Here is a 20,460-nt window from a genome sequence, read left to right as displayed (position 1 = left end):
TGCACAAGGGTATGGTGGAAAAAAATGTATAGACACAACAAATAGAGGGGGGCACTGGCCTGCAGGTTGGAGGTGCAAGATAGGGAATGGAGATGTGAATAGGATAAATGAGGGCTGAATGTGCTGTGGCTTCCGTAAACTTAAAGTTCCTCTCCAGGTTCATCAGATTTCTTCCTCTACTTCCTATAATTTTATGTTTGGAAATGCCTTCCGTGTGATTCGGGACTGTTCTGCCCTTGTGCTGTATCACAGAACTTTTAAGCAGCTGTATAACAAAGCCTGCATAGCTTGATGTTAGTATTTATGCTAGGCAGGCAAGCCTGGTATAAATCTGAGGTGTTTTTCTCTTCTTTTTTTTCCTGGCTGTGATAGTGTCAGTTTGATATATCACCTTTCATGTTGTGTTTGTACTTGAGGTCAGGAAACTTCTGAGTTGTGCGTATCATCAGCATTGTAAATACAAAGTAGCCTTTGGCACCTTAGTGTGGTGCCTTGCAGTGGATTTGTCAAAACAAAACAAAATCCCCTCTTTTGTTTTCCCCTGGAGTCAATTACACTCAGGATGAAGCAGTTAGTGACACCAAGGATAGTAGTTGAAGCATTACAGGTTAACCTGCTTATCAGAAGTGCTGGCATCAGTATTTTCTAGTATCACTGACTGGCTTAACCGATCCATTGAGAACTTCTGCTTTCAGCATGACTTGCAAAACTCACTACAATTTCTTTGCAGATTTTGAGCTTCCAAAAATGCCCACCTAAATGAACCTATTCCTAATACCTAATTGAACACTGTTGTTGCGTGCATTGTGTGCATTTGTCTAGGTCACCATCCATAAGCAAGTCCAAAATGTGCGCTAGGAAGGAAGGGTTTTCTGGCTCTAGAAGACCCATATATAGCTGTACATGTATGAGTATACACAGCCTTTGCAGATGCTGGTTTTGTTTATAAATATATGATCCTACAGGAGATACATGTATGCACTACATAGTCATATATGCATGCTATATCTCATGTATATTACCATATGTATACAGTACACTCATCTGTTCTTAAGATGCTGCTTTGTAGCATCACACAGGGTGATGTTGTAGTTGCAGCTGCTTTCTCCGCACATTTGGAAAATGAGTGGGTGAGTAGTGTGTTTTCCGAGGTTCAGTACAGCTGTGTAGTATTAATTTAACAGCAATTGGTCCTACACAGTTTGAATTTCAAAATCCTCTTTCCTATGCCTAAGTATATGTAACTTTATAATATAGAATAATCTAAGTAGACCTATTTCTATACAAAGCTTTTGCCATTGTGCAGGAAAAGCTTGTTCTGACTCCCTTCTCATATAGGTCAGCTCATTAATTTTGTCGCAGCTGCAATGGCATAGTAAATGTGGCTCAGGTGTTCCTGTACTGCTGTTGCATGTCAGATACAAGCTGGCTTTTGTAAGTAGTTTCAGTATGTAGGATTAGATTTTAGCCGTGTTCTGGAAAGAAAAAGGAATTCAAAATCCAAGGGAGAAAAATAACTGCATGCCTCAGAAGCAGCAGAATGTAAACCATGTATTGCCTGTTTCGATCATGCCATCAGTAGCTGTTCATTACACGTTGCTTTGGGATGGGGCTTCCCCATCTGTCTGCTGACAAATAATGTTTGGGTCCCAGTCACATCCACTGTGTTGTTCTTCGGCTGAACAGGGCTTTCTTCCCATCTCCTTTCGCTGGCTGGAGATCAGCATAATATATTTGATTGAGTACAGTAAAAGGTCCAGACATCCTGGCCAAAACCCAAAATATTCTCTGTACTTAATACTGCCTCAAATTTCTTATAAATGCTCTGTGATTATTCCAGTCACAAATAACATAGGGAGGCTAGGAGATAGGCTCGATGTCATATGGTTATGAGTTCTTTTGTAAATAAAGCCGATCCTCAGGAGTGAGCGTGAGTAATGGTTGATTCTGAAAAATGAGGACTAGGATTGTGTTTTGAAGCGGGGTGAAAAAACCGCATGTTGTAATTTATTTATTTACCTCCATTACTCTGCACTTCTCCAAGCGCTGAAACATAACCAGAACATAAGAACTTATTGCAGACCTGCAAAGGCTTGTACAGTGGGGACTCCTCTTAGTTATTGCTATCAGCAGCAATGGATGTAATAAACATAAACCTCTCATGACAATCTCATGCATCCCTCAGTCTGTGACTTCCCTGGCGGTCCTGAGAATAGTTGTTCTTTGCAGCAGGCCTGAAAGGTTATCAGCAAACTCTAGGTCTGCAGGCTTGAGGGAAAGGTCAGGTTTCAGTGTCCCATGTTCTTCACGGAAAATACTCTGTCATCAGGACCTTCCCATTTATTTATTTATTTATTTATTTTGAGGAGCTAAGGTCGTAATTGTTGCCATCTTCCTTATGAGGATTAGGAGGCTTCCTAAGAGGTGAGCTAAGCAGGAGTGCCAGGAGCTAAGCCCAACGTCTGAAGTCCTACCTCAAAGTTAGCCAGCAGCCCATGCACGCTTAGAGCACCAGTGGCACCTGTGAAGTGGTGCTACAGAAACAGACATTGTACACCAGTAACCTTATTTTGAGGTGAAAAAGACAAAGCACAGCTGAAACCGCAAAATCCCAGTTGCAACTTTCAGGAATCTTTCCTAAGATCCTTATGAAAACTCAGACCCAACTTGCCTTCAAGAAGTGCGTCCCAGTGACCTCACCCTTCCTGACTCTGCTTCAACGTCTCTCCATAAAAGAGATGTTCTGGGATTTGGTTTTGTTCACCTGGCTCCCTGAGCCCCCGTTAAGTGTGTGTAGGCAGGGATTCCACTGCTGGGAGGTGGGTCGCCTGGCTGTATTGAACTTACGAAGTGCGCTCCTTGTGAGCTTGGTTTAAGAAAGAAATATATGTGAATAAACAATGTGTATGATTCAATTCTCCCTCTCGTGGTCAGAGGAGGTCCTTCTCGCAACCTTCAAGTACAGACATATCAGATGTTTCTGTTTGCTTGATGTAACCCGTGTCTTTTGGAAGATTCCCATGTTTGTATTACAACCAGGATTTAGTGGGAAAGTTACTGATAGTTCCTGAAATACACGTATTGACTTTTTGCCACGCTGTGCATGGACAGATTGAGGATTTGAACCGAACTGAGACATTCTGCAGAATTGTATTAACCTTATTATACGCACCTCCCCTAAGTGTGTCTAATTTGTCTCTGTTTAGGTGTTACAGTACTTCAGAAACATAGCTCTGGTTGTCATCCTTCGGGCACTCCTGTTGACTCCAGTGATACAGTGTAAGCTGTGTTGCTTTTAAAGATGCCGCAATGCTGTTGACTGTGATAGCAGCACTCCTCTAAATAAGAAGAGTAGGATTTGCCTCTCTGTCTCTTATAAATCCTCCTGTTTGGTAAGAAAAGTCTTGAGGATTTTGTTTGGTGATATTTAAGTCTCCCCAGAAGCAAAAAGGAAAAAAAAAAAAAAACAACTTAAAAAAAAATGCAGAAATGTACAGGATTAAGCATTTCAAAATCAATTTTTAATTATTGTTTAATTGATTTCAGATATAAAAAGGAAACAAAAACAGAAGAAAAATTTCAGAGATACTCTTTACGTAGGGCTTAACGGCCATTTTCTGTCAAAGTGGATACTAGAGCAGTACCAAAATTCTCTCATGGACAAAACCACTGTAAAGCAATATGCCTTTTGTTCGCTTTTATCACTGAGGAGCAGAAGTTTTACTTTAATAGTTTTTTTCTGTTTTATTTTACAAATGCTTTTTGTTGCATGAATCATTTTTAGTTGAAGTGCTGCTAACACATAACCATGAGAAATTTCATCCACTGGCATGAGAAAATAATTGCCACTGCTTTTAAAACTCCTGTTAAATTCTGAAGCAATAAGTTTAATTGCTTATTATGTATTTCTAAGTAATTAGTTTCCTCTAAGAATTGGGTAAAGATTTTCCTCACACAGATCTTGACTCAAAGATTGTCCTTTAGCTAGAAAATATTGATTTGCTTTTGTTTAGCCCCTGTGGAGAGCACCTTATCTCTAAGACTGGGTTTTGTTACGATGAGAGTTGACAGAATTCAGATTTATTCAGGTGAAGCCTGTCATGGTCAGTAAAAGTGTTAAAGAATCACAGTAATAAAATATAATATTAATCTCATGATTTTCTTCTCATTTTTTATTTTTGTTAATCAGAGACAGCTTTTAATGATGCAAAGATTTGGGGAAGTTCAGGGTTATTGAAGTAATTCATGCTAATTGTCTCATCTGCTTCGTATGTCATTTGTCTTCTATGAATATCAATGCCTACGTGTATTTAATCACAAATAATTAACACCCAAACAATTAATAATGACAGATGGATTCTGAATTGACAAGAACTTTAAAAGATGTTTAAATATATTCATGATTGCTAAGACGAAAGAAAAATATTGCATTCCATTTGAAATTATTTTATCAGAAAAAATAGATGAACTACATATGAGCTATTATGCATCCTTTGCTGTGCCTGTCAGTCTTGTTAATTTATTAGCGTGTGCGTTGCAGTAGGTCAGGGGCCAGGTGTTTGCGTTGCAGTTTGGACATCATGCAAGCTTAGTAAAAGGGTCCTAGCCACAGATGGACAGCCCAGCCTGTTTCAGTGAAGTGCAGCGGCTGCGTAGCTGATGTAAGCAGAGAGATAGGTGCCTTTGAAGAGTGATTCAGCAGCTCTCGGTGCTGACTAATCACTAGATTTAGCCACTAGCAAATGTAAGCTCCACAGTGATGTCTGAGCTCCTGCCTTTTAGGGCTGGCATAAGGCTCTGACTCAGGGATGTATCTGCCCACTAATGATCTGGTGCCTACAGCCCTCTTCTGATGCGAGATGTCTGTGCCCGTCATGTTTCCTTAAAAGTAGCAAAACCTTCAACAAAATGTTTCTGCCTTAATGGTACTTTGTGGCTTTTTTGTTATAACCTGGGGACAGAGAGAGCATGGCTTCGGGGCCTCCGGCGCCCTGAGGGGGCAGAGCCTGCACCCTCGCCTGGGAGAGGGCATCCTGGAGAAACTGGACTCCATGCACCTGCCTGAAGATGAGCTACAATGCTTCCGAAAATGCAGCAGCCACAGCAGCAGAAGTAAGTCCGGTCCTGTAGCCTTGTGACCTGGGATTCGCCTGAAGGGGGTTGGGTCTTTGGGCTGAAGGTGATTGTGTTTTCTAGCAGATGGGCGTTGGACGAAATGAGCAGGATCGCTTCTTCTAGTCTCAGCTGAGAGACTGAGGTGCTGTTGTAACATGGGGGTGTGCGTGCTGCCCGTGAGGCTCAGCAGGACCTGCGTGACCGTGGTTCCACGCCACGATGGGGTAATCAGTGTCTAAATTGTTAGTTGCTTGCCTGTGTTGTTTGTTGCCTTTTGATTTCAGCAGATCTTTTATACTGCTGGGGAAAAGGCATTGAAAATGTGAAGGTAGGTTAAGTAGATGTGGAGGCAGCAGCTGAAAACCTGTCTCTAGCTCCTAAAGCTTGCTGTGCTCATCTGTGCTGTCAGGCATGCTCGTGACATGGGTGTGTTGAGGGTTACCCAGGTGCGGTTAGCAGTAGGCTACGGTCAGCCACACAACTTGTCTCTTAGAGCCGAAGTCTTCTTTCAGTCAACAGAGGACAGTGCACCCTTGGTAACCCCTTTTCTGAACGTTTCAGGACGTTGGCCTTGGACATTTCTTTGTCAGCAGCTTTCTGGAGATCTCTGTAGTTCGAAGAATTACCCCACCAAGCGACCTGGGGGACTCCACAGGTGTGTTCTGTGGATGTTGTTTCAGTTGAGTTTCCATGCCACAGGTACGCCTGCGGGCTGTAATGGGGCTGGCACAGTTTGGCTGGTCCAGTCCTGTAGTGACAGCCTGATGTGCTGCTGCTGCCCAGCGCGGACACAGCAGCAGTGGTAGTTGTTAGCAGTGTTTTTCATGTGTGGTCAGCTGAACCAGAAGTAGGTAGGATTTCCAAAAGAGAGAGTTGGAGAGGTTGCAAAAGACAAAGGGGATAATGAGCCTTGGGTGTTCTCTAAACAGCCATAAAACACCCTCAGCCTGGACACTGTAAACTGTAGGTGCGGTTCATCGTTCACTTTGAATCTAACACATGCAAGCTGCCAGGGCAAGTGCTGTCTTCCCCTCCAGTCCTCCCCCATTTGTCCTGTCTGCCTTGTGCGGATACTGGCCTTTAGGATGTCACGTTGTGAATCAGATCAAGTAAGTGATCCTGCGGAAAGCTGCCTTTTTTTTTTTTTTTTCTTTTGGTGTGTGTTTGTGTGAGAGAAAGGGGCATGGAGGAAGGGAATTACTTTGCAGCTACATTAATTTCCTGGTCTATTTGCCTGTGTAGTTGCATGAATGCCACTACCAACACAAGGAGGGGATCAAAATTACTGCTAATTTAAAATGTTTGTGGACCACCATCTTTAGATAGGAAATAATAATCTTAGTACTTTAGATTTTTACTACTGACTTAAAGATAATCTTAATACTTCTTTGCTCTAGGTTTTGACACACTATTGGCTAGGGCCATATGTCTGTGATTACACATTATTCACTCTTAAAATGTAGAGTAGTCATCAGGCATGTTTTGTGGCTTCTCTGAGTGTATATGTGTATGTATGTGTGTTGTTGTATTCTTTGTTTACTAGATAAAATATATTTATTAGTGGAAAAACATAACTTGACTTTGCACCACAGTAGCCTTAGCATGAATGATTGTGCTACATCTGCTTGATGTCTTCTAAGCACATGTTCTTCTGAAGTTGTTTTATCTAATTCTCAGAGTTGCAACTCTGTTTTCAAAGGGCGAAGATGGTGAATGAGCAGTGGTCTGTGCTGGCCCAGTGACCCCAGCTTCTAAACTCACCATTGACTTTTATTGTGTATTTTTTTATCATTTTGCTGTACATAAATTTTTCCAGCACTCCACTGAAGATTCTAACAGTTTTACAAAGTGATTTACATTAATATAGTGTACCAATTACATGTTAATATTACTGTTATAGAAATTCGGGTGTAGAATTCAGATTGGTCTTTAATCACAGACCTGCATATCAAAAGTAAAGAATGAGTAATTCTGGTATATATGTTTAAACTCTGTAAACATAATCATAGTGGTTTGGTCATAAAATTCCCAAGGCAGACTATTGCTTCAAATATAGTTTATGTTGAAGTAAAGGGAATATATTCTGGGTAAATGTCTATTTATTATAAATTACCAGCTTCATATAGGTATAGTGAAATACTTAAATTCATTTTGTTCCTATATTTTCTTAGTTTATTAGGGCAGTTCTACTTCAATGGATATGAGTGGCAGTAGGGAAAATCTTAAATGCATGTGAATAAACAGGTTTCCAGACAGGATGTTTTTTTCTTCCCTTGTACTACGTATTTCAAAGTATTAATTCACAAAGTACTTAACTTTATAAATGCAGTTAGGGTTGTATGTGTGAGGTTCTACCGCTTTCCTTTCTTAAGCCTTTTATGCAGAATTCACACAGTTTACCTATATCTCTTTGCATAAATACCAATAATGCTTTAATTTATGGGTGTTTGCTGTTGGGCTTTGTTTAAACGAGTTCTATCCAAAAGGAATTGGAGCCGCCTATTCTTGCAGAAATGAATAAACCACATGAGGTGAATTTTCATACAACCCATTTCCAACGTGGAGTTTTCAGGGTATAATTTAGATATTGCATTGGTGGTTTATGACCATATAAAGTGTAGGTGTGTAGGTAGGAGGTTAGATAGATGTACTTGTAAATGGCTAGAAGCAAGGAGGCTGAGTACGGTCTCCAGCAGTGCGTATTTCAGCTCACAGTTTCACATCTCTATCCTAAGGCATTAGATGTTACTAATTCTCCAAAAGCCAAAGATTTGTTTTACAGAAGAAAATTCTGATTTGATTAAGATATTGCTTTGAGACCTAATGTTCCTTTAGCAAATCATGCTATGACTGGAAATGCCCATGATTGGAAATAAACTGCATGTTATCTGAGAAAGAGAGAAAGTGCCTCATGATTTGGAATGATCCTGCAGAAGCAGCGTTTAGTGTAATGACAGTACACTTAGATTAATTATAGCGCTGCTTGCAGGCGCCACTATACACTTACTGTTGTGTCAGCACTTTTGCTGTTAACCCTGTGTTGCAAAAGTTTATAATTTGGCTCTAAAAATGAACAAATCTTCTGGTTTAAATTCAGCCTTTTGTGATGCATGCACTGAATCAGCTCTTAGTTAGGGCCTGAATTTTATTTTCCTATTCTGAGCTGCTAAAAGTGTACAGCTGTAGAAGTAATCATATCTGTTTAATATAGTGTGTGTTTTCTGCTCTGCCCACTTTTTTGATGAAAAATTTAATTTCAGTAAATGCCTAGGCTGTACTGTGATCATTTCAGATGGTCTAAAATAACGCACTGAGGTGTCTGACCTTTCAAATTGGAATGGTGTGAATATGAAGCTACCATTTTTCTACTCTATACATGAGTTAAGCTTAAATTTGGCTTAATAGGTATTTATACAATTAGCTGCAATGGCTCTGAAAGATTGTTAAATTCTGAAATAAGCCCCAACATGTCTTAAAAGGCTATTTACACAGAAAATTGGAAATACTTTAAGGAAGCTATTATAATTAGTCATGTAAACACTGCAGAGTGGTTTTTAAAATAAACATTCAAAATATACTGTAGTCATAGAAGTGACAGTGAAATTAAGTAACTTTTTGACTAAGTCATCAGAATGGTCTTTATCCTCATTTTACCACTGATGATACAGCCATAACTGCTGAGCCATTAAACTTGCTTGTGCCTAGAACACCTTGTCCTGCAAACACAGGAATCCGTGTGGATTTCTCTAGCAGTTCTTTCTTCTTATTATCCTCTCTTCTTTTTAGTTTCCGCTCTTAGATTGTATTTTACTTTTTCTGAGTAGTGCTGGCAAGTGGCTCTTATCAAGAACAAATGATGCCATAAATCAGGGCCGAAATCAATGATGCTGTGGGGCTGTAATAGCGAGATGTGGTTATGTGGGCCCGAGTGTTTTACCTGCCTCTGAAGCCAAGAGCGAGGGCCCTGGCTATTGTTCCAACTCCTGGCTTCTTGTTTACTGGCAAGGATATACGTACAGCTGCTTTGTCTCAGTCTTAGAGTAGAGAGATCCATATTAAACTCCTGTTTTAATATGATTCTTCTCATAATGCAAACAATAAAAAAAGCAACCAAGAGGGCATTCATATTCAAGTCGATGTTTTTGAGTAGAGTTGCTGGGAAATACAGAAAACACTTAATCCCTCCACCTTTAATACTACTGGAGTCGGGTTTAGGACCTGCAGGAGCGGCTAAGGTGCCTGTCAGCATATTAGCTCCCTTCCTTTTGCGTTGAGCGTGTGTTCCCTGCAGGTGCAGAGCATAGCGGGTGTTTGAATAGTAGCATGGGCTCCTTCAGTTGGATGAAGGCTTGTTAGCCCAAAGGAACAGGGTCCTTAACATCTCACATCTCATGACTGGCCATTCTTGGCTGCAGTTACTGCTCTTCTCGGGGAGGGGTGGTAGTATAAACAAGGCGTGATTTGTGCAGCCGGAATAAGGCCACGCACATTATGCCCAATATAAAATGAGAGGGCTGATATGAGTGCCTCTTGGACATGTCTTTCATTACCCTTTACGCTCCTCTCTCCTAATAGAATTCGGAGGAACCAAACACATGGTGTATGCATGGTTTTATTAGAGTGCTTTGCCTCGGGCCCTTAACTCCTTTAGCTGGTCATTACCTGACCAGTAAAGACCTCTAAACGGGTCATTAATGCTTAAGTAATAAACTGTTTCACAAGACTATCTAGTACAGAACCTCTTCTATCATTTTTACAGTTACTGTTTTATAGATAAATCAATGACCAACAACTGGATATTCTTGTTTAGCTACATAATCTCGTAATAGTGGCCACAGCAAATAGGCAGTGGTTTCCTTTAACCGTGTTCAGGAGAGCTGGAGATGGTCACACACAAGTAGGACCTCGAGTTCTTTGTAGGGTAAACTGGGAATGAGGGGAAGAATGAAGGTATGTTCTGCTGTTAGCAACAAAGAGCATCTGCTTGTTAGGATGGTTTTGTTCTAGAAGCTGTGTAATTTCATCAAGGTGGCTTTTCTTCCCCACTGTCATGTTAGGAACCAGGCGGCCTTGGAACAGTCCAATATCAGCAGAGAGATTTCCTACTTTCACAGAGCTTTTCTGAACTAAAAATTAGTTAACAGTGCAAGCCTTACATTCCTCTCTACCACATATGCGTTGACTTAGTTTAGAATATATTAAATGCTTTCCAGATACGACAGTAAAAGTTAGCTGCGGCACGTATTTTTTTCCTGGTTCTCAACGTGAAATTTTCAGGACCCCCTTTGACCAGCATATCCTTTAAAATAGGTTTCTGTGCATGAAGCTGTACAGAGCTCTTTTCCCTGGAGAGACAAAAAGAGAAAACGCATAGCAGGTAACATACGATTTTTTGGCAGATCACCAGGCACTCGATATTTCAATCCTTGTTAATATCAGTGTATCGCTGATTGACTGCTGGGCACTGAAATAAGCGATCCAGTCGTATGCATCTTTTCTCATGTTAGCCTTTGAGCAGTGCCAGTCTGGGCTGGGAGGTGGTGTTTTGTTTTGTTTTGTTTTTTTTCCTAGTAATGCTTGAACATTCCAAAGTGAAATGAAATTTGATGCTGAAAATGTTTTTTTGTAGACACAAAATATTTTTCTGCAGTAAAATGGAACAAACATTATTCTCCAAATTGATGACTTCAAGCATGATTATTACTGGTGGAGCAAATGCTTGGTAATTATTTTTCTAAGAAACTTAAAATACATTAGTTATAGTACAAGTTATCTCTGGCAATGTAAAACAACATTAAGAAGCTATTTATATGATAGGACTAACTGTTCTGGAAAAAAATATATAACGCTGGCATGTTTCTTTATTCAATTCTCCTACATTGAATTGGGGATTTTGCATTTGGAGCCACCATCTCAAATCTAACAAGCAAAAAAAAATATTACAAAATATGAGGTAAGGTACCCTGTTTGTTGGAGAAAAAAATACAGTGTGTTTTTCTTTTCCTTCTCTTTTTGAGAAAAAAAAAAAAGAAAGATCTTTTGGGGTAAGTTTTAACTAGACCCACCAAGAGCTTTGAGGTGACTTAATTCAAGCGCGTTATTATGCTAGATCCTCAAAGATGATGGTGGAAGTCTTAACGTTATCTATAGTGATGCAAGAATTGTGTGCTGGTGTACAGTTTACCTAGGGATGAATTTGACCCAGCAGTTTGTTCATTTGCAGCTCTCATAATATTCTTAGCACCTGCAGGGGAATTTTAATTCTTACAAAGCAAAAATACAGCCAAACTAACATAAGATTGGAAAGCAAATAACACTTCAGATTGCAACTCCAAGATTGTCTGGTTGAAATCTTTGCTGACAGTGCTGGTGCGGTAAATAGCAATAGCAAAATTGGTGTTCGTACTGAACGTCTCCTTCAGACTCGCCGGACAGAAGCTGTCCTGTGCGTCACTTTGCTGCGTTAGTGACATCAGGATTGCATTTGGTCCCATCTGCAATTGCCTAATATAATCAACCTCTATTCTGTTGAGTTCAACTCACTACCTACAGTAAATGATTTGTGTGTGCATGAATATTAAACTTTCCAAGTAAACATGTGAGAGTAAATATGACTTGACTATAGAAGAAAGTTATTTATGTGCACTGAAAATGAATGCCTATTATTGTTTTTATAAAAACATGCTATATTGCATCATTATGGTGTGAAAAATGATTATGTCTTCTTTTTCCTCTGATAGAAGGGAATAGTAGACCCCAAATAACATTTGTTTGTATTACTGTTTTGGTTTCTGGCTAGCATAGCCTCTGTTAGTCTATTCGGTGTGAAGGTTTTCTTCTCCAATTTTTTTCTTGAAGTCAAACCTCTGTTAGAGAAATTTTTCATGGCTCAACAGCTCTTAGGTTTTTTTTTGTAGGACTGAGTGCAAGTATGTTTGCCTAGTGATTACAACAAGGTAGATACAATATTTACAAGCCTTAGCAATTCCTGTGCAAATGCAGTCTCCAGAGAAGGGCACAATAACAAAGCAAGCAAACATCACAGTTATCTAAAGCAGAAGAAGTTCCAGGCATTGGGGTGGTGACTTGCAACATGGATGGGAACCCTGGAGTTGTAGAGTAATTTATGGGGACACTGAGGAGACGGATTTCATTTAAATACAGTAACTGCTGAAATATTTCTAAGTTAAAAAGTCAACTAGTGGTTAAGTAAATATCCTCTTGACCCCTTTTAACTCTTGTGATGTACCGTTGTTTTAAAGTATTTTCTTTGAAATGCTTGAGCCATAAAATGACCCAGGAGAGATGGCTTGACCACAGATAGTTAATGCACAGCATTGTGTTACTTTAAATTTAACCCTCATGCCCATTTTTTTTTATCTAATCTATTCTTTAATTGGATAAATGAGGTTATAAATGGAGAGCTGTGGAATCTTTAAAGAAAAAAAATAAAAAAAATGGTTTCATACAGTATAAAAGCATTAGGGGAAAATTTTAGAGAAGAACAGAGATTCCTTCTTGTTTCTATAGAAACCACTAGTGATCAGGAGGGGAGAGAATTTCTTTCAAGTGTACATTTCAGTGAGCCTAGCTCAGCAGCTCAGCGCACTGGAGGGCCAGTGTAAAAAAAAAAACACAACCCTCTAGCAGCTTGAGATGTGGTGCTCATGCCCCTCTGATACCAGTTGGAATGAGGCTAACACATCACTGAGAGTTTCTGGGCCGTACCGCTGTGGGTGAAGGGAGCTCTTTGCACTGCCACGTCCCCCGGGGAGCGCAGCTGGCAGGAGGGCTCCCGGCTGCTCAGCATCACCGAGACTGGGAAAGCAGCCGTGTCGGGATGGTACAAAGGGGGAGAGGATGAAAGAAGGGGAAAATAGTGAAAGAGAAGTGTGCTGTCTTGTGTCAAAATTAACTATGCTAATTGCTTTGAAGCAATAATCTGTTTTATCATGACAGAATCATGGCCACCGAAATCCCGTGTGTCAAAACAATTACAGCCAGAATTCAGTGACTTGGCTTTTGGATCATGATCTTCTTCCTAGCGTTCTACATAATACATAATCCCCTCCACAATGGAATTAGATTCTTAATTAGGTTCTGTTTTCCTAATATCACCTGAGTGTTGCCACGAGGAGTGGGTCAGGCAAGGATCTGAAAGCCGAATTCTGAAACAAACCAAAGTCTTAATCAATACTATACCTTTAAAATAATTGCAGGATTCCTCTAAATGAAGTTCAGGTCAAATGCAATGGCAGAAATAAGGCAGCTTCAATTTGCTGCAACCTGACAGGTCCAAGAAGTGACTGAGGAATATCTAGTAACTGGCAAAGACACCTCTGTTTGACATTTACTTTTGCATGTAAACAATAGAGCACTGTATATTGGCATCTGAATGTATTAGCTGGTGGTGATCCAAGCCCTGGTATGAATTTAGATGGTATTCCTCTCTGTTTATAAATACATAGTCTTGATAACAAGGGAACATTTACTGCAATCTTGCTCTGCAGTTGTCAGAGTGAAATGAATCATTTTGAAACATAAACCTCCTCAGATCTCAGAAATATCAAGAAAAACATAAAACATAAGGGAAAAGGATTATAAAATACAAATAAAAAAGGTTCTTAACATATTTAGAGGCCTATGGGCTGTAAACACTGTAGATTATCATTAATGAAACACTCTGCCAAGTACACAAACCACAGTTCGGTAGCAGCTGTTAAGCAAGCATTGTTCAAAGCTGGATAATCCCTAGAACATTATATGCTGTGGCTCTGTACCTCTTCCTATTAGTAATCAGATAATTGCCTTGTATTTTCTCTTGCACATTTTTCTTTTAAAATTCAGTTGCACTCCACCTTATGTCAAAAGGCTTTATCTTGCAGTAATCACTTAGGGAAAAATCCCACAGAGGTCAACAGGCAGGGCTGCAGTCTCCTTTATTTTCTGAAAATCTGGTGTAACACAATTCAGCCCTGTGGTGTTACTTTGGATTTACGATGGCAAAACAGAGAAGAATCCCACTATACAAGCAAGGTTCTTGAACTGTATTGTAACTTAGTTTTTTCCAATGAAGTGAGCTCTTACTTCTAAATAATTTTGGAGTTAATTGAAAAAAAAAATATATCACAACTTTCTGCAGTTGTTTTACTTTAAAAATAAGTTTGCTGTTAAATATCGGTAGGAGGAGGAGGAGAAGGTGGGGGCTCGCTGATTCCACTTGTCTAGCAGTTCAGGCCTCAGAAGGGTTTGCAGGAAATGGTAAGTAAGTCTTTTGCATGAAAAAAAAAGGAAATGATGGTAACTTTTTTTTTTTTTCTTTCCTGCATCAAAATATCCTCAAGTCATAACCCAGGAACAGTGAGCCATAGCCCAGGTAACTGTGAGTTCCCTTGAGCTCCATTGGTTATTATGGTTGAACCGTGAGAGTAGCTTATCTTGCACTTCTGGAATTTCTCATAACCCTACAACAAAACACTATTGATTTTTCTGAGCCGGGCAGGAGGAGAGGAGGGATTGAAGAAGGTCATATGTAAATGTGCGAAGTCTGATAAACAGCTGGACCAAATATTACTGAGTCTAGAACCTCACTGATCCTAAGTCCATTTTGTAACCCCGGAATTATGCCTCTGCTGCTCCCTCTTAATTAGCATGCTGTGTCACTGCATTGGAGTGGTAGCTTAAAAATACTTACTGATATGGGCCATTCACTTTAAAACCACCACATTTTTGTTGATGGGCACTGGCTCCACAAGCTGTTGGCATCAACTTTCTTAGTCCAAGATCTGGTTCCAATCCCCAAAATCAGAGCAGATGGAGACATAATTCAGAGAGCAGAAAACATGATTCAACCTTAAACCTGCAGGCTTTCACGGGCTGTTTCTGTCTTATTACTTAAAATTATTTTTCATCACATGGCATAAGCAGAGGTTTGAGAGATGGTGTCCCCCCTGCCATGGACAAGGCAAAATGGGCATTTTCTAGCTAACATACCACTGTACATGTGTAAAAAGAACAAATTGCTTTTCATATTCTTATTTTTTAAATGACAACACTTTGTTTACAATGTACTCTCTTCCTGCAATGAAGATGCAATATTATTAAATGCCAGTCAGCAGGAAAAAAAAATATAAAGAGATCAAAAAAAAAAACAAACACATTTCTCCCCCATTTTCCCCAAAAAATGAATTCCCAAAGAAGCAGGATTTGTCTTTAGGCAAGGTTTCAGGAGGCAGATTAGATAGCAAAACTATTTCCTTGTTTTAGTGAGAGGCAGTTTTCACTGAAGACAGGAATTCAGGAGTATTTCTAAGAAAAATAGTCTTGCAGCAAAACTGCAAATCAAGCATCAGTGTGAATAAAGCAGCTAACTTACTGATCCTCCCAGCAAAGTAATACCAATTAAAAAGGCATCTGTAACCAACAAAGGACAAACGTACCGATCTCAGTGGCCAAAAAGAAGACAAGTATGAAACAATATTTTTATTATAAAGTGCAAGTAAAAGGGTTGAAGAAAGAGTTCTTCAACTGCTTTGTTGTAGGAAACCCCACTCTGTGCAAAGTATTGACCATCAAGTTTCTTCTAGCATATGCATTAATTTCTAGAATATTCTAGGCAAAACAGCTCTGCAAGAATTCTAAATTTTGGACAAATTTACTGATATTAGGACACTAATGTTGTGTATTTCCAACAAAGCACTTTGACCTCTGTAAGAAGTTGTGGAAGGGACAGGATGCAGCCAGCCTGAGGCTCCCTGGGGCGATTGATCTTTCAACTGAAAGACTTCATGCACCTGTAAAGGTGATTAAGGTTATGAAAAGTCTTGTGTTGTCTCAGCAGTTGCATGTTGGCTTGGACTTGGTTTCTTCAGACCACAGAGTGCATTGGAACCTGCACAGCCCGGTCTCAGCAGCGCTGTTACCCACGAAGCTGGAGCAGTCTGGGATTCACTCCAGATTTACAGAGGGCTCGGTGTGTCACTGGGATGTGGCGTCTGGGGAGTTTGCAGGTAGCTGTTGGGTACAGAACAGCGGCTCTAATATTAAAAATAGAGATAATGCTGGCCACCCTACAAAGGTTGCCCTGTGGTCTGGTGCTCTCACTGTAACTTGTAGGAGCGCGTTAGTTATAGGTAGACTGTGAAGTCACATAGATGGATGGTTTGGAGGCATGCTAATCTTTAGGTGTTGGGCACAAATATTGAGCAATTTTCAGAGAAGCTGCAAAGCAATGTAGTAGAGCGAGGGCTTGAACAGCGACTGCCAGATTTCCCAATCCCCCTGTTTTTCTTTACATGACCATACTCTGGGATAAAACACTGTTCCTGAGAAGTCCAGAACACAGCTGACCTGGTGGGCAGGCACACTGAGATTCTGAGACTTTTCTGATATTTTTAAAAGACAATAAACCCCACCTGTTCACAGTTCCCCTTGAGTGGAACCCAGGAATGCCTTCAGGCATTCAGACTCAGGATGATGGAGGACTTGTAGCGTCGACTGGAAGCCAGTCAGCTGCCATTTGTGATTTGGGCACTCTGTGTTGGATGAGATGAAAGGATTGAAAATCTTCATTTTGTTTGGGGGTGGTGGTGGGGAGACATTGTCATTGACAAAGTGTGGGGGACATTGAATGTGGAATTCTTATTAAAGAATCATTCAAATAAGGTACACAAAATGAGATCTGACTACCCTACTGGAGAAAATTTACAGAAACAAATAGCTGTCATTTAGTCAGGGTGGAAGATGTGCGTTGGAAGTAAAAGTGGAAAAAATCCACAGTAAAATTAAGACTGTATTGTAGGAAGGTATGATTGTTGAAAACAAAACAAAACAAAAAAAAACCAACAACAAAACAAACAAGCAAACAAAAACTATACTGAAAGAAATCTGAACTGAAAGAAGAGGGGAAAAGCAGCGCATTCCTACTATTTCCCCCTTTTCATTCGGTTTAATTTAGTAAAAGCACTCATAAACCTTGCTAAATAGTCAAAAAATTAAATGTTGCAGTATAATTTATGGTGGTTACAGAATACATGAGAGTACACTTTAATTAGCAAATTGCATGTTTATTTTATTTGCTTAGCATATAATTTAGATTGGATAAATGCGCTTTGACTGGCTATGGCACCTTGGTATCCTCATTTGGTATAATTTTTAATCACATTGTTTTGGAATTTTATTGCAACATTATACAGTTGATATACCAGTGCACAATTAAGTATGCTCAGTTCACACCTTGCTCTTGAGGAAATTACTTTTTATCTCTATTTGGATGGAGCACTTTGTATGGCAAGTGAGAACTTGGGAGTAATAAAGCATGCACGTTGTGGGCGCTAGAGCTGCAGTCTGAACAGTAAATAATAATAGTAATGATGGTGCCCTGGTAGGGAGATGTTTGGGAGGAAGGGGAAAAAAATCCTGGAAGTACGCAACTGGAAATTATTGTAGGTTATATTATATCAGCAGTTTTATAGCAATGCCTTGCCATTCCAGCGAAACTGAGGGAGGAGGGGGAGGATTATGCTAGGTGCTAGCATGTACCCAGAGGGGGAGAGATTTTCCATCCAGCACAGGCTAGGAGAGAAGGCAGATGTTGAGGGGAGGGTAAGTAGCTGGTGCAGGATTCTCAAACAAAACTGATATCTCAGTCCTGGGTCGTGTTTCCGTGCTGCTATTGTGCTGTTAGCCACATCAGGATGTAGAGCAGCTCGTGAAAGGTAGTGAGAGTGTGAGGAGCACCGGGAAGAGACGGTACAGTGGGAGAGGCATGCACAGGCACTGTGCGTGTTCCAGGACTCCTGAGACCTAAAAATATTACTGCACTTTTTGGTTTGGTTACAGCTGTGTGTCTGCTCAGGGAGTGTCAGTCTGGGATCTGCACGTGGCATTCTGACTTGGGCAGGCTTTGAATCTGGAGCTCTGTTTTCCCTGTTGTTCATTTTGGCATTTTTAAATGGTGACAGGACTAACAGAAGGCTATATCTGTGCTTTGGGGAAATTCAGATTTACCTTACCAACTGCATTTCAATCCTGGCTTTAGGTGTTGTATAGGTGTTACAGGAGAATATAATAGGGCTGAAACTTGGAGGTTCTGGAAAGGAAAAATGAATTTATTTTTTTTTTCTTTTTACAGAAGAATGTTCCCTAAACATACAGGAATTAATAGAGAATATTATTTTTACAGATATGGTATGGAAGGCTTATAAAGCATTTAATTGAGATCTAGAATACATCTCAGCAGTGGAATTTTATATAGTAGTTTGACTTACAAAATTCTGCAGAAAAGCTATCATTTTCTCTTCCATTCTATAGACTTTTTCCATAAGGGATGCCCGAGTATTACATATATGCCAATCAGAGATCCCGAGCGACTCTATGTCGGGAAGATTGATGCTGGGCCAGATTATGCTTTCAGTCACACAGGTATAAATCTGGGGTAACTCTATTGTCTTGCTTCCACTGAGAACAGAATCTGGCCCACTTTCCTTTCTTCTCTGCATCTGAGTAATTGGCCCTGTAATGCACCCGCGCTGCTCCCGTGTGATTGGCACTGATCGTTTCGCTGTGACAGGACGTCGGCGGTGGTATGTATTGCTTCAGCACTGACATTCCTTACTTTGTTACAGTGTTTTGATAACGTTATCTGTAAAGTATGTTCCTTACACTGATTATGGTTATTAAAACATACAGAGATCAACAGATACGGCAAACAGATGCTTAGTCACAACTGATGTGAGAAATTTGATTTCATGTAAGTTTCACAATTTGAAACTATATCCTTTAAAAAAACACAGGCATTAATCCCTACTGCATGCAAGCTAGTTGACTTTATTTAAAATGGGATTATATCAGGATGATAAACAGAGACTAGAATTAAAGCATCTTTTTGAATATCGTTGAAGAAAAAAAAGCAGAGGAGAGTTTTTTTTCTTCTTTTCTTTTTTTTCCCCCTCTTCACTGATGTACTGGAGTGTTTAAAAAATATTTATGGGACCTATCACGCAGATGTCATAGTGCTGTAAGAAAATATCTGTGGTATTTAGAGCCAGCGATGCAGCCCTTTTAAATATCTGTATTGCTCTATAAAGGCAGACAGTGCTTCCCAGCATTCCTTATGGAACGCAGGGAGAATGGCATGGACCTCTTGAATAATTAATATGGTTTTCAGAGCAGTAGTCATGGAAACCCAGGCAGTGTCACATATATGGATTTTAGGAATTAGGCACGTTTTGAATTGCACATTTAACCAAAAAAGAGCATGCTGTAAGTCCTAAAGATCAAAAGCATTTTCTCAGTGAGTCTCTTGTTTACACTGATGAACACACGTATCATATTTTTTTGGATGTAAATAATATTTGGATGCCTAAAAATTTGCATGGTAGCTATCTGAAGGGCCATTAAAGGCACTAAATGCCCTAAGTCATCTTTTAGATGTCTCTTTTTTTTTTCTTTCCTTCTTCATCCCAGACCCTGAAGATATTAGGATGTAGGTTTTAAGCTGTGTAGCCAATTGCTATGCACTTAAAGGACCACAGCTTTACCACTAAGTTGCTAGGCCCTTTCTATTAGTTCAGTTGTGTGGCTTTTTTATCTGTCTCAAAAAATGTCTCTTCAGGATCAATATCGTCATTACTTTGGGTGTGTATGTGGAAGAAGTCAACCAGGCAGCACTGAAAAGCTATCATCCAGTCCTCAGTAATATTGTACGTGTAAAGAATAAAAATACATGGAAGTTATTTATAGACCATAAACCCTCTGGTTTCATAAACCATTTTATACTATTATTTGTCCAAGTCTACAGAGTCTCTCCTGAGTTCATGGCACACTCAAAAGCCTCTGTTCTTTATTTCTGGCCATTTGAATGGAGAAATTAATTAGAAATACTCTTAGCAATTTATGGACATGAAAAAGCCATTTGGCCCAGTAAGTCTGCTTTCTTTTACCTTTTTTCATCCTCGTTTTGTTTTGTCACTCTCTTCCAGTCGACTCTCTACTAATAAAAATATCAATGTTTCATAAACTCGTTGAGACTTTGTGGCAATAATATTACTTGGCAGCATAATATGGCATATTCATTACTCTCTAAGCAAAATGATTTTTCTTTACATTTTGTGATCCATATTCCTCAATTAGATGCACACTTGCTGCTTTCATTGAAGTCAATGAGAGTTTTATAGCTGTCACTGCCAGTGGATACTGGCTTGTTATTTCCAAATGTGAAATGATGCCCATGGTTTTGTTTTGCCTTTTTTTTTTTTTAAACCGCTAATGAACAGATTCTCCCCTCTCCCTTATCTCTGTGCTGTATTTAAAACATTCTTAATATTAAATGAAATACTTCTGTTC

At 39.7% G+C, this 20,460-nt stretch overlaps 1 protein-coding gene across 12 annotated transcripts in view; it reads left to right on the top strand.

Annotated features, from left to right (window-relative positions):
- Window positions 1–20,460, top strand: part of AFF2 (ALF transcription elongation factor 2) — a 426,609-nt gene that overhangs the window by 126,360 nt on the left and 279,789 nt on the right. For 4 of the 12 annotated variants that reach the window (XM_083797153.1, XM_083797152.1, XM_083797151.1 and 1 more), the window contains exon 2: window positions 3,207–3,279. The exons of 5 other annotated variants lie outside the window; for them this stretch is intronic. In XM_083797153.1, the coding sequence (XP_083653279.1) occupies window positions 3,207–3,279 (73 nt within the window). 3 more of the 12 variants (XM_083797144.1, XM_083797143.1, XM_083797154.1) reach the window with 3 other exon arrangements.

Source organism: Anser anser, assembly GCF_964211835.1.
Source record: "Anser anser genome assembly, chromosome: 13".
Taxonomy (NCBI): domain Eukaryota; kingdom Metazoa; phylum Chordata; class Aves; order Anseriformes; family Anatidae; genus Anser; species Anser anser.
Note: the sequence above shows the minus strand (reverse complement) of the source record. Positions and strands in the feature narration are given on the sequence as shown.